At 49.2% G+C, this 13,205-nt stretch overlaps 7 protein-coding genes across 7 annotated transcripts; 4 read left to right on the top strand and 3 right to left on the bottom strand.

Moving 5' to 3' along the window:
* Positions 1-107: 107 nt before the first annotated feature.
* EURHEDRAFT_515076 (uncharacterized protein) lies at positions 108-1,216 on the bottom strand (the record flags this gene model as incomplete). The annotated part of the gene is made up of 2 exons (XM_040786336.1): positions 108-1,148; positions 1,211-1,216. 2 exons carry the CDS (start codon positions 1,214-1,216, stop codon positions 108-110), a joined length of 1,047 nt encoding a protein of 348 aa, XP_040639363.1.
* Positions 1,217-1,864: 648 nt separating this feature from the next.
* On the top strand, positions 1,865-2,262 carry aspf8 (ribosomal protein P2; the record flags this gene model as incomplete). Its single annotated transcript, XM_040778947.1, has 2 exons — positions 1,865-2,023; positions 2,107-2,262. The coding sequence occupies 2 exons, from the start codon at positions 1,865-1,867 to the stop codon at positions 2,260-2,262; spliced, it is 315 nt and encodes a 104-aa protein (XP_040639362.1).
* A 621-nt stretch (positions 2,263-2,883) lies between these two features.
* On the top strand, positions 2,884-3,840 carry EURHEDRAFT_377248 (40S ribosomal protein uS19; the record flags this gene model as incomplete). The annotated part of the gene is made up of 5 exons (XM_040778946.1): positions 2,884-2,901; positions 2,964-2,982; positions 3,176-3,233; positions 3,408-3,704; positions 3,771-3,840. The coding sequence occupies 5 exons, from the start codon at positions 2,884-2,886 to the stop codon at positions 3,838-3,840; spliced, it is 462 nt and encodes a 153-aa protein (XP_040639361.1).
* Positions 3,841-4,147: 307 nt separating this feature from the next.
* EURHEDRAFT_49705 (uncharacterized protein) lies at positions 4,148-5,722 on the bottom strand. Its single transcript, XM_040785689.1, has one exon. The coding sequence runs from the start codon at positions 5,518-5,520 to the stop codon at positions 4,531-4,533; it is 990 nt and encodes a 329-aa protein (XP_040639360.1). The 5' UTR covers positions 5,521-5,722; the 3' UTR covers positions 4,148-4,530.
* A 201-nt stretch (positions 5,723-5,923) lies between these two features.
* Positions 5,924-7,531, bottom strand: EURHEDRAFT_402360 (S-adenosylmethionine-dependent methyltransferase; the record flags this gene model as incomplete). The annotated part of the gene is made up of 3 exons (XM_040780135.1): positions 5,924-6,853; positions 6,908-7,207; positions 7,262-7,531. The coding sequence occupies 3 exons, from the start codon at positions 7,529-7,531 to the stop codon at positions 5,924-5,926; spliced, it is 1,500 nt and encodes a 499-aa protein (XP_040639359.1).
* Positions 7,532-8,162: 631 nt separating this feature from the next.
* EURHEDRAFT_515067 (uncharacterized protein) lies at positions 8,163-10,762 on the top strand (the record flags this gene model as incomplete). Its single annotated transcript, XM_040786335.1, is given in 6 exon segments — positions 8,163-8,341; positions 8,407-8,620; positions 8,678-8,796; positions 8,816-9,304; positions 9,359-9,624; positions 9,771-10,762. The coding sequence occupies 6 exon segments, from the start codon at positions 8,163-8,165 to the stop codon at positions 10,760-10,762; spliced, it is 2,259 nt and encodes a 752-aa protein (XP_040639358.1).
* Positions 10,763-12,423: 1,661 nt separating this feature from the next.
* On the top strand, positions 12,424-13,044 carry EURHEDRAFT_454815 (uncharacterized protein; the record flags this gene model as incomplete). The annotated part of the gene is made up of 1 exon (XM_040784228.1): positions 12,424-13,044. A coding segment is annotated over one exon (621 nt), but the record flags the coding sequence as incomplete, so codon positions are not given.
* Positions 13,045-13,205: the final 161 nt, after the last annotated feature.

Raw genomic sequence — 13,205 nt, 5'->3', positions numbered from 1 at the left:
CTCGCTGATGCTCCGTAAACAAAGAAGAAAAATAAACCAAAGAAAACAAAAAAGACTTGCCAGAAGGGAGTATCGAGTCGTGATAAAAAAAAATTAATGAATAATGTTCATCTGGCCCTTGACGCCAGCGAAATAAGCTTCTTCTTCCGCTCCAGTTTCTCTTGTTTGGCTGCGAGTTCGGCCTGCCATTCTTCTTCATCCTCTCGTCTGGCGGCCTTAAGAGCCGCTTGCTCTTCCGACTCCACATTGTCGAAACCAGCTTCCATATCAGATGATGCGTCCGAGTAGTAGTCGTCATAGTCGTCCGCATATTCACCTTCGTCCTCCTCATCCGTACCAAGATAATCGTCCATCCGTGATCGTTTGCTGGCTTTAGATCGTTGTCTTTCAGCGGGATCACGCTTGGGTGGTAAACCGGCTGTTCCTCGGTATTCAGTTGTCGCGGGCGTCTGCGTCGGTCTGGCAGTGCCTTTGTAGGTGGGCTCATCAGGATCTCGTTTTCTCGCCGGTTTTCCATCGCCAAGTTTGGCACCCGCTGAAGTTCCAGCGGCGGCACCGCCTTTTTTTGCCAGTCGTGGATCTTTCTCCTTCGCCTGTGCTTCCATCGCTCGTTTCTTGCGTTCCATTTTGCTGAGCCTTTCTTTAGGCGCCGTCTTGTTTTGGTGTTTGAACATTCCTACTTGCGCCGGCGCAGTCTGCTGAAGAGCCTTTGCTTTCATCATGAGATCGGCGAATGATCCTGGGGGAGGTTTGGATGAAGCAGGCGCAGTCTTCGGGGTTGAAGGCGTATTGTTGCTTGACGCAGATCTGGCTGCATTTGAAGCTTGATTCGGGGGAGGTTTTGATGCTGTAGATGTGGTAGGCCTTGAGGGTGCAGGCTTCGTGGATGTAGGCTTCGTGGGCACTGATTTACCAGGTGCTCGATTATCCGGTTTCGATGGACGCTGCAGCTGCTCTTCAGCTTTCCGCTTCATCCCTGCTGTAGCGATCTTTTTCTCGGAAGAAGTATCACGGGATGGTGTGCTGGGTTTGCGAACTTCAGACTTGGCTGTAGAGGATGAGACGGGAGGTTCCGGACGACGAGATGTTGCCGGTGGGATCGCAGATGGTTTGCCCGTCTCGATGGACGTAAGCACAGAATCGAGGAACTAAGAAAACGAGTTAGAAAAACCTGAAACACTCAAACGACCAATAGGAGACATGTACTTACGCTCATATTGCCACTCCAAGTTCAAAACGAAAAACAGAAGTTGATGTTTCCGTTAAAGAAACAGAGCAAGTCAGAAGAGAAATTCACCGTCGGTGGTTAAAATGACGAGGTAACTTCATCACGATGCTAGTACTATCGAACCCCGAGTTCGATGCACGAAATGAGATAGCCGGCACGTTCCAGCAGAGCAGAAAACGGCGGAATCGAAGAAATCGACTCCAGTAGTGTTAACAGGGTGAGACAGGGCGATAGGGACGAAAGAAAGGTGGGAGAAAAGAGAGTCAAGCCTGAAGCGCCATCCTGTCCTTCTGGAAGTCTCGAATGTCACGTGCCCATAAGCGGCTGATTTGCAAATTCGACATGCGCCACAGCGTCTCGCTTAGAAGCCCGCCGAAATGTACTAGCCACACCTGGCAGCCGCACCGCACTTTTTCTCGCCGATAATTCCATCCTGAACTTTTTCTTTCCACATCGCTCAACCACCACCCAGCGAACTCGACGTTTCAGTCTCCGCCCAACTTGCGGTTAAATCGATTGATTCTCGTGTTCAGAAAACCAACAGGTATGTATTTTCTGCGATTCCAATCCCACAGCAAACGCTTTGACGGCGACCAATTCTGACGAGAATTCTTTGGCTACAGAACTCTATTCAAAATGAAGCACCTCGCAGCTTACCTCCTCATCGCCCTTGCCGGCAACGCGACCCCCTCTGCCGACGATGTTAAGGGTGTCCTCTCCTCCGTCGGTGTCGACGCCGACGAGGAGCGTCTCCAGAAGCTCATCTCTGAGCTCGAGGGCAAGGACATCAACGAGGTTGGTTTTGCGAAAAGAATTCTATGGAAGAAACAGCATACTGACGGATTTTTTTTTTTTTTCTCAAACAGCTGATCGCTCAGGGTACTGAGAAGCTTGCTTCCGTTCCCTCTGGCGGTGCCGGCGCTGCCGCTGCCCCCGCCGCCGGTGGTGCTGGTGAGGCCGCTCCTGCTGAGAAGAAGGAGGAGGAGCCCGCTGAGGAGTCCGATGACGACATGGGCTTGGGTCTCTTCGACTAAGCGCATTCGCCCGGAGAGTAAAAAAAACTTGCTACGGATTGTGGAGGAGCAGAATCGGACAGTTATTTTCAGCCTGGGGAGTGATCTCGCCCACTGGTTTTGTCAAGCCTGGATGGTTCGGGATACTGTTACGAGTTACGCATATGTGAGCTGGAAACAGCCTTTAGTCAATACAGATCTGACCTCCACAAGTTGTTCACTGAGTAGTACGTAGACACCGATTTGTTTTCCTCTTTGAGGTTTAACCGGGGCGTATTCGTCTTTTTTCTTCCGCAAATATTGGTAGCATATTACCCCTGTATTCAAGTTGAATCAGTAATCAATAAATTTACTGCTTCAGTAAACCTACGCCCTCTGACTGGCAAAATCAGAGTGATAAGATACCAGGGTTCGAAGTGGGTAGCCCTAGATTCAATTACACCAGAAACGGAATAGGTCTAGGGCTTGACCCCGGTGGGTCGCTTAGGCGAGCCCTCCAGCCCACCTCCAAACTCGAAGTGCAGAAGCCCACGCTTAGCCCGACGACCGTCATTTCAGCGACAGACACGACCCGACAACCCATATTCCCTTCGCTTTTCGAGTGTACGATCGAAAAGCGACCTAGAGGAAAAAACCGCAAAAATGGCTGACACCGAATACGTGAGTTTTCGTCTGCGATGAGTGATATATTAATGCAAGACTGATTGTTGATCCCTTTACAGAACGCCGAGGAAGCTGCCGGTACGTTACCACTGAAAACCTTTCCCTACCCTTGACTACGAACGATGCGTGATAGAAAGATATTCGGTGGAAGTTGGAATAGAAAAAAATAATATGTGGCGATGAGATACGATGATGAAAGAAAGAATCGATATCGAAGGGACAACACAACAGTGAAAGAACGAAGTCGCTGACTGGACTTGTCGCCGAACAGAGCTTAAGAAGAGAAGACAATTCCGGAAGTTTACCTACCGTGGTATTGACCTCGACCAGTACGTTCGCATCTTCTCCTCTCATGCTCTAAACCATCCGACATCCGACTCCGAAAGAACGACACCGTCCAACAACTACCATCACGATCGGATTGTCACCTTTGGAGTCGGATGTTGGAACGGAGGGCAGCATATCACAGTTGGAAACAGTATTATCTGACATAGACAACTCAGGCTCCTCGACCTTTCTTCGGAACAGCTCCGTGATGTCGTCCACGCCCGTGCCCGCAGAAGGTTCAACCGCGGCTTGAAGCGCAAGCCCATGGGTCTCATCAAGAAGCTCCGCAAGGCGAAGCAGGAGGCCCGCCCCAACGAGAAGCCCGACCTCGTCAAGACCCACCTCCGTGACATGATCATTGTCCCCGAAATGATCGGCTCCGTCATCGGTATCTACTCCGGTAAGGAGTTCAACCAGATCGAAGTTAAGCCCGAAATGGTTGGCCACTACCTTGCCGAGTTCTCCATCTCATAGTACGTTCTTTGAAATCTGAATCTGGTATGGAAAAAGGTGTTTGCAGATGACTAACAACCACACAGCAAGCCCGTCAAGCACGGTCGTCCCGGTATTGGTGCCACCCACTCTTCCCGTTTCATTCCCCTCAAGTAAACAAATCGCTTTTGGAGTGTCGCGTGGGAGATTCGTTCGGCGTACGGATGTTGGGAAAGGAAAAAACCAAAATGGGTGGAATCCATTTACATATACCTGGGTTCTTCTACTTGTATGTCAAGTGCGGGTCAGCTGTTTCCATCTCAATATAAAAGAAGATTCTTGTCGGCCATGAAGGATCTTTGACAACTCTGATGACGAAAGACGAGCCCTTTTTGGTCGCCCTGACTTGTGTGTTTCTGCTTATGGGTCAGGGTGTCAAAAAGTTCACCTTTGCCTGTTTTTTTAAGGTTAGGTAGGGATGGGTGTTTTAATTTTACGAATGAAGTTCATCTCATGGCGCTTTGTAATGTTTGGTCTATCAGGATGACTTGTAGATGTTGTAGGACACCATCTCCACGTCCTCCACCAGAAACTATGATGTACTGCTATTCGTCCGTGTCCGATGTCTAGCGTACATCATCGTTTTAGGGCTCCCTTGATATCTACCACGATTTCTTATTGAGAACACGAATCATAACACAATAATGAGTGACCGTATCGTACTGTAAAACTTTTAGAGGACTCTTCCCTGTCGAGTCTTCCCTGTTCTATTCCCAACGTATCCAGTACGAGCAGCATCTCCAGGAGTACATAAAATATGAACACAACCAAAACTGAATCCATGTTTTTCATATCTTTCCTCCAATTTCATTTATACGGGTCAGATTGACCTCTTGGACGCACAGTCCCAATTTCCATGGAGCACACACTTTCCGGGGCCGAATGAATAGGCTCAAATCGACCTCGCGTAGCTCGATCCAACAATTCCTCAAGAGGAGTGCAGGACCGTAAACGTCTGGTGCGCTCGTCTTCCAAATCACGGGGTGAAACCTCGACTATTTCGCGATTCAAAGACCGTCTGTCCGCCGAAGCCTGCCTGTTCTGCGACCCCATCGTGTAATCTTCCTCTATGCTCTGGATGACGCCCATGCCGCTCTCATAATTCGCCAACGGAGGTCGTCTTCTGCGTCTGCCTCTCGATACACTCGTGTCGGCACTCCTTAGTGGGGTGGGTGGGCCTGTGGGGGTAATCGGAGGGACGTTCTCTTTCCAGCTTTCATTTATACCGGTTACCGTCAGGTGTGGATCAAAGCAGTGTATCTTGCCGGATCGTTGGGTTTTCACCAAGTTCCTCATCCAAAGGCTGCTTCTTTCACTGCCTGGGTCGCTATTATTTCGTCGCCCGAGACATGCTCGCTCGGCTAGTATCGCACTTCCTTCACGCGGAGAGCAAAGTCTGCGATCTACTTGCACATCTGGTTGTCCAGGTGGATGCAACCAATCCCAGGAGTTAACCCGGCTCTTTATATCCAAGAGGCTCCGCAATTCCTCCGCGATGTCGGTACAAGGGACCAAGTTGAGAGCGAGCTCGTCGCAATCTTTCATCCACAGGCGATTGTCAGGTAACAGGTGGCTCGCCTCCACCATTTCCTCCCATTTGGAGCTGACATCATGCGTTGCGAGGACGAGAATGAGAAGAATAAGCGGGTCCGTCTTGCTCAGATATTGGGAAACAAAGGTGGTCGGAAGAGTCGATCCCCGTGGAGGATAAGGAAGTGGTGCAAAAATTGGCTGCGGTCGTGGAAACGGCCAGTGTGGATGATAAAGAAATGATGTGAATGGTAATGGATATGCCATCTTGACAGCTTCGCGTCGTGATCAATACAGACGTCGACTCGCGGGGACTCCGGGATTGGCAGTGTAGAAAAAAAATATAAGAGTGTCGAGTCAGATGTACTGCTTAAGCTGTGGCCTTATTGTCCAAGGCTGTCCGCGATATAAAGAACGGTACTATCCAGAAGAGCGAAGCTCGTAATATCATAGTATATAACGATGTTGAAGTAAATAAAAGGTGCTCTTCGCGTGTGCGGCTGTTGGAGATGCGCAGTGCCGAGTAGGTTTGTTTGGGCGTTTCAAAGATCTTGTGAGGTCTCTTGATGTCCCAAAGGGGAAAGTACGCAGAACTGACGACGAATTAGGAAGCCGCGACTTATCTCCATGGGCAGAAGTCAGAACCACCAAATTTCCCTCATTTTCGCTATCACTTTCTCTCCAGCGTAGCAGAAACAACGCCCTCCATTTTCTTCCACTCCCTTTCAATCTCATCCGCCATATTAGAAGGATCCAGTCCATTCGAAACAAACTCCTTGTGCACCTCATAGAACGCCAGCTGCACCATTCTTTTGAAACTAGGCACAGTACAGCTCTCTGACTCTTTATTTATTAGCTTATTCAATAAAGACCAGATAATAAGACTGAATTTTAACTCGAAGCGTTCAAGCGTAAAACCGTCGCCTGGATTTGTCTCTATCCCCTGAGACAGGTGAATAGCAAGCCTCACCAGTGCCCATGCATGTACATGGCGGATGGGGTGAGAGTCGTAAGGGTAGACGATTGGATCAACGCGGATATAGCGAACTGCGGCCTGGACGAATGCTTTTTTGAACTGTCCGTTGGTGAGTAAGGATGCGATCAGCTCGTCCCGTAGGGAGATATAGGGCTGTCTGGTGATGGGCCATGCAGAGGTTTGGTCCAAGACCTGCATGGCTGATTCCAGTTTGCGGACGGCTCCCGTTGATTCACAGTTGGGGGCAGAAATAGATTCCATGAAGGCTTGTGCTTTTGTCTCTGCCACTGCCAATGCAGTAATGTCGTGTGTTGCTGTCAAGAAGCTGTCTTCCGGTGTATCTGTTGTGCCTTCGAAGCACTTCGAGCACTGACAGTCGAAGTAGTATCGCTCTGACAGCTTCTTGCGACGAATGTCGTGAGGATCACTGGCGTCAATGTACGAAATAAAGATCTGCTCGTTCTTCTTGATCGGTCGAACAGCTTTGACAAAGAGTTCATCCCCGTCGAATCCAACGATCGAGTTATAATCACAACTGTGGTTAATAAGAGCCGCATATGGATGCAAGTACAGCCCAATCCGATCATACAAAGGATTCGTAAGATTGAACGCATTAAGATCCAGCTGACCAAATCAACATCTACAACATACGCCACGATAAACTGAAAAGAAACATACCTTTGCACCAAAAGCCGAAATAACCTCTTCTTTCATATCAATTCCAGAATACATCTTCACAGCCTTCGCAGACAGCGAGATCCGCTCCCACTGCGCCATATTTCGCTCGCGAATCTCCCGGATATGCGTCTCCAGCTGGATAAAGAGATCAACCTCTTGATTGCTATATTTCTTCTTTATACTGCGCAGTAACACCCGGAGTATTGCCCTGGCATTATTAGGGAGAACCCGAGGAGCGAGGCCTTTGAAGATCCGGCATTCGTGAGAATGCGCGAACTTCCAGTCTTTGGCTTGACATGCCTAGGGAGAGTCAGCTTCACAAATTCACAGACAATGGGAAAAGATAAAACCTACCCTATCACAATACTTTACCACCTGACACCCGGTACACGCCCTCATATGTAGATCCGCACCCACATTTAGCTGCCTCTTCCCAAAGCACCCGGAGCACGTATCATTCAACCGCGGTGTGTCCAGGACAGCCACAAAAGGGGCGCTAATTTTCAAGACGTCTTCCCCGGTGTGAATGTCTTCTGATGCAAACAAGCCATTCCCCAGGCCATTGGGTGCAGAGCCGGGTGTTGTTTTTGTATGCACAGAGGAGAGGGGGGCTTCAGCAGACATGCTGGAGCTCTGTTGTCTTGGGTACCTCAAGGGTTATGGTTTTTGTATGTTTCTCTTGATTCAACCTGGCTTATTGGCTAGTACACGGCTGTTGTTCTGCGTGATGGATTTGCTGCCAGATGAAGCTATTTGAAGTAAATTATTATTGGCCAATGGAGATTAGTCATCTACATGATTTTTACAACTAGAATGAACCTTTGGGTGCCGACGACGCCAAAAACGGCAGCTCATGAGGCCGTTTCTGGCGCCGTTGGCACCAGGAACTTCGCCTAAACGGGTAAGGCGCTCATGCCGCTTTAGACTGGCGACGGTGCGGCATCGGACACGTATCGGTATTACTGTTTTTTTACCCTCAGCCAGCGGGCTCTGCCCCACCTAGGATCCCTGCCTTGCTAAGCCCACATCCTCAGCACGACCCGCTGAGGATGGTAACTGGAGGGTGGAGTCCAAGTCATGAGGGAGGCGAGGGCCCCTGCCCTTGACATTACTGAGAGAGGTTCTTTTCCCTTACAGCGCAGAGAACGAGGCAAAGGAAAAAAGATAAATAGTGCCATGAACCGCTGCTTTCCTTCCGCTACCATGACCGCATCCTATCCATCCCCTGTATCCCTTTAACAGCTCTCTTTACATGATGGCATACTTGGGACTCCCTCGGAGAAAGTATGCACGACAGGAGGACAACGGAGCACGAAAATCCTACCTCTACTATGCTGAACGTCGAAAACAACACCTCGAAAATGGACCAACATTGCCGCAATATGCATCCAACACGAACATATCAGCAGCTTCAGTGAGAGGGAAGTGGAATCGGTCAGTGTTTCCCCCATGATAGACCTGCTTTTCTGTTTAAGGCCGCTGATTCTCACCATTGTCAGGTTCTGCTCCCGAGCTGGCCTGGATCCAGATATTCTGCTTGAGAACCTGACCGCGGCAGATGTTAAGTCCTGGTTTGATTGGATTGAGAAGAACTTCGAGGGCTCTATTAAAGCTCACAGCGCACTTGCCAACTACTGGAGAACCTTGAAGAGACTTTACTTCATGCAAAACCGCCATGAAATGGAGACCAGAATGCAGGGAGATTGCCTCAACGTGAGTGATTCATTCTTGGATGAGGCTGCTTCTACTCTTTGCTAATGTAGGAAGCAGTACATGAATGTTGTGAGCAAGTGGATGGGCTTGTGTAGGCATCCACTTCCCAAGCCAACGGCAGCCTCGGATGATCTCTTGCATTTTCTCATCACGCACATGGTCCACTGCGATTCCGTGTTCGCCGATGAGAAGCAGCGACTCTGTACTTGCAGGACTCAATTTGTCAAGTGTTTCCGCTTGTCGGGCAGTGTCATTATTTGATACAAGACATCCTGTTGACTTCCAAGCAGATGGTCGTCCGCTCCAGCACTCTGAAGTGGAGCGATGCAATGATAGTATAAAGTCTCAGAATTTACCTGATAAGCCCGGGAACCAAGAAGCCGCAGGTGATTCCGGTTACGAGACAGGTATAGAAAGTTATCTAAGCGAACCGGAAGAAGCTGACCTGGATGATCCTTCATACAATGAATTTGGTTCAGAGACAGAGAGCAACACTGACTGCGATTCAGACACTTCCAGCGTCACAAATGATGGGTATCTTGAGGGTGATGAGGAGACTTGCACCATACTTTGGAGGCACATTGAATTCTATATTGTCCGCAATCCACTACCTGACAGTCGCAACATACTAGCCGCCATTGTGACTCTTCTCCACACGAAAGGGGAGGACCGGAAGCCAAGGATGTAAGTCAAGTCTTTCTGAAAAGTTGCTTGTCGGCTGTTTACTCACGAACGCAGCAAGAGATTTGTGGTCGAACATGAAGATAATCCAATATTTGACTTACTGTCCCAACTGTTGTCATTGGCAATTGACGACGGCATCTTCGTTGCGACGATCAAAGACAAGGCAGACATCTACACCATGCCGATTCCATCACACCGCAGAGGCATTCAAATGAAAATCAAGAAAGAGAAGTTGGATATTCCGATATTCCGTGAACCTGAACACACTGCAGAAGGTTACCGAACATCTGACACCCAGCCACTGAAGTCGCGGACATGGAGTCGCATTATCAAATGAATTGGGATCCAGGCCGGCCAGGCACAGAACCTGACACAAAAGGTACTCCGCCGTGGCGCAATCAATGCGATCAACAGTAAGATTCCCATCATATAGACCTCGGACTCTGACTCATCACACTGCGAATAGACAGAGCACCGTCATCGGTTCGTGATCAGGTTGCGGACCACGAGTCAAATGCTGTCAAATATTACCTTAATGAAGTTGTGGACTTTGATACAGCAGCAGCGTTTCATAAAAGACCGTCAAATGAGATCGTGCAGAGAGAGCTGCGGTCAGCAACACTTCTGGCAGACAGTACTGCCCCTATCAGCCTGACAGACGTGCAGTCCCAGAAGATTTCCAATGATCCTGAAGTTCGCCGCCTCAGGAAGGCTTGTCGAGATTTGACGCCAAAAATTCATGGAATGGGATATAGAGCCATTAAGGACGCGGCCAGGACAGAAATAGGAGAACAGAAGAGGCGAGCAAATGCAGAACTGAGCAGCATGCTCACCGGCTTGCGAGACAAGGCCAAAGAAAAGAACTGGAAGAGGCATTTTAGGAATACCGACACTGCGATTTTCAACCAACAGTATGACGAGAGTGCTGGCCCGGAGAGAAGCAAGTGTCGGAGTCAATTGCCTTGTCATTACCAGATTCCCGAACAGGCAGAGCTAGTCCGCCTCCTGTGCTACTCTGCAATCGCCAAAACGACAGAAGAAGCCCACCATCGCCGACTAGCGTATATTCGCCTTATGGTCCGCTGGCAGGGTCGAAAGGAAAGCCCACGTCAAGGGAAGCAGGGAGTGATCACAATGCAACATCTGCCAGCTCCGAAGCCACCCAGAACTGAAATTATTACTGAGAGATATGACCCTTTGAGATACGACTGTTTGCAATGCCTGTTTTGCCTCTCAGACACACGTCTACTTCTGCCTGAGCGGGAAAAGCGGAAGAGCAAGATCAATAAGCTATGGGATCACGTAGAGAACATTCACCAGCAGGAACTTGCGGTGTTTGACACCGGCAATCGCCGTTGTGGGATATGTGGCATACAGAACATTGATTTTATACCTTCCAATGTGTCGTGTTTCAAAAATCATACCCAGACAGTCCATGGGATCAGGCTACGTCCGTGAAGTGTTTCTCTTCCGGCTTCTACCCAATTCAGGACCAATTAACTGGTCAAGAAGTTCCGCTGGTCAGGAACCACGCATTTCCCCATCCTCGTTGGCGATGATGGACATTTATCTGGGTTACTGGACTGGGAATCGACAGGCTGGTATCCAGTATGCTGGGAATTTACGACAGAAATGCGGTTCGGTAGCTCCTTGGATTGTGATTGTGGAGATTGTAAAACGAGGACCTGTGAATTCCCTCTTCCGGTTAGTTTTGCTGTTTCTGGTATAGCCTCCCGATACGCTGTACTGTAAACGCCGCCCGCCTGGCTTTCCAATATAAAAGAGCCCTCCCTCACTGTTCTGACCTCGTCCCCTCCCAAATCTTTTTTTCTTCCCAAACTCCCTCACATATTCTGCACTCATCCATATTCCTGGCCATTTGAACTCCGCCACCCCCTCATTTTTTTTTTTCTTTCGGAAATTGCGCCCTCTCACCTCCACTTCCAGTTTCCTTTCCTCGTTTACGTTGACCGGCGTTTCGAGCTGATTCTGTCTCCCTCTATTCTTTATACAGTGAATTGATTCATATTCTCTGCTCCCCTATCTTCTACTAAAAAATGAATTTACATGAGGTCTTGCTTTTTCGGCCGCTCTTCATTAATGGTATCCGCCCTTTCGACTCTCTTATCAAAGGAAAGATATTGACTCCAGGCTTGACAGACTCCCAAGGCTGATTACAGCTTACAATTGACCCCATTCGGCGCCCGTCCTGTGTCGCACTTTCGCGCTAACCACGCCGATCCCATGTGCCGCGTATGCGGTTGGAACGCTCAGATGACAACGATTTAGCATCCGGGAGAAACAAATCCAATGGCATAAATGCCTCACCTGTGGTTTTGTTGGTTATTTTCGCCACAAACACTGGTCACATTCCCGCGGAGGCAGTTCTGTAAAGTCTGGAACCAAACCTCACTGCCAAGTGATGAATGATTGGAGCTCTGTTGTCAACTTTCTGGTCTGCTGCGTCCCATGACACGCTACTGTGGAAAGGACAATGCTACAAGAACAATCATTTGCCGATGCAGAATTTCTTGGCAAATGATACTATGCTCTTGTGCTCTCATGACCATAACGCTGATTTCACACCTCGCTTTGAGCAATACGGGCAAGAGCAATACGGGCAACATTTGGTTAATATTGCCATTGACTGGGCATAGTGACTGTAGGACGACCGTGCTGTAGTGGATTTTGGCGTCAAAGTATAGTTTATCGTCTCACATCCATTCATGCTGTCCTTGTAATGTCGGAAGCATATCAGGCTTATCCTTGTCTTTACAAAAGCAGCATCACCGCCTTGGGGCAGATTGAAATTTCGAAATCAGTGTAGTCCTGTTGGAAATTGTCACATTCGTACTTTCAGCAAGATGAATCTCAGGGTGTAGCGCGTTCCGCATGACATAGTTACGAGGTGTCTTGAGCAGCATCGATGGGTTAGCCACGCCAATCATAGGAAATACTTGGTGTCTAAGGCAGAAAGCGTCCGCGCTAGCTGGATTAGTAATCGAACATAAACAGGTGCTCGGATGTCACATCGCAACTCTTGTCATGCGTTGTGTCATGCATGGTGTCCTAACAGCGGGTCATCCACTAGTTTTTTAAAGACAGATTTACCGCTAGTTATGCAGGACGATATTGCTGAATTACGACGTCAACTGGAGGAAGAGAGACGGGCAAGGGAAGAGGCGGAACAGCGCCAGGAAGAGGCGGAACAGCGCCAAGAAGAGGCGGAACAGCGCCAGGAAGAGGCGGAACAGCGCCAGGAAGAGGAGAGACGGGCCAGAGAAGAGGAGAGACGGGCCAGAGAAGAGGCAGAACAACGACTGCAGCCCAACTCTCTATTTCGCCTTCTCGATCGCTGCCACGAATCTCTGTCACAGACGATCCGAGTCGAGACGAACGCGACCCTGACGACCCAAGGCAACGTGACTGACCCCGTCAATCGACTTTTTCCCAAGCGGATTGTTCCATGGCTTGATTTCCCTCAGATCCAGGAGCAAATCTGGAAGAAACTCGAGCGTGCAGTCGGCTTTACCTCACGTCCGCTCTTTCCTTCCGATAACCAGCTAGACTATGTCGCAACAAATGTCCAAGACCGACCGATTTACTCAGAAGCGACTTTACGAAATTTCGAGCGAGACACTGTGGATAACTTTGTTGAAAAGATTGTCGAGGCATTACGAGGCGATGAAACTTTGCAACGGGAGTTTGGTATTGAGGGCCGAGTGGCCTTTTATGACCGCACAAACTCAACCTCACTGGATGACAATTTGGAGATGCATCTTGACGACGCACCCCGTCAACCAACAAACACCAGCCGCGGGAGAGGTAGAAGAAAAGGGAAGGGGAAACAAATGGGTCAAAGTCAGACGAGGGCTCGCTCACGAAGGCGGCGCAATCGCCG

The sequence above is a fragment of the Aspergillus ruber genome (genome assembly GCF_000600275.1).
Source record: "Aspergillus ruber CBS 135680 unplaced genomic scaffold scaffold00011, whole genome shotgun sequence".
Lineage (NCBI taxonomy): Eukaryota > Fungi > Ascomycota > Eurotiomycetes > Eurotiales > Aspergillaceae > Aspergillus > Aspergillus ruber.
Note: the sequence above shows the minus strand (reverse complement) of the source record. Positions and strands in the feature narration are given on the sequence as shown.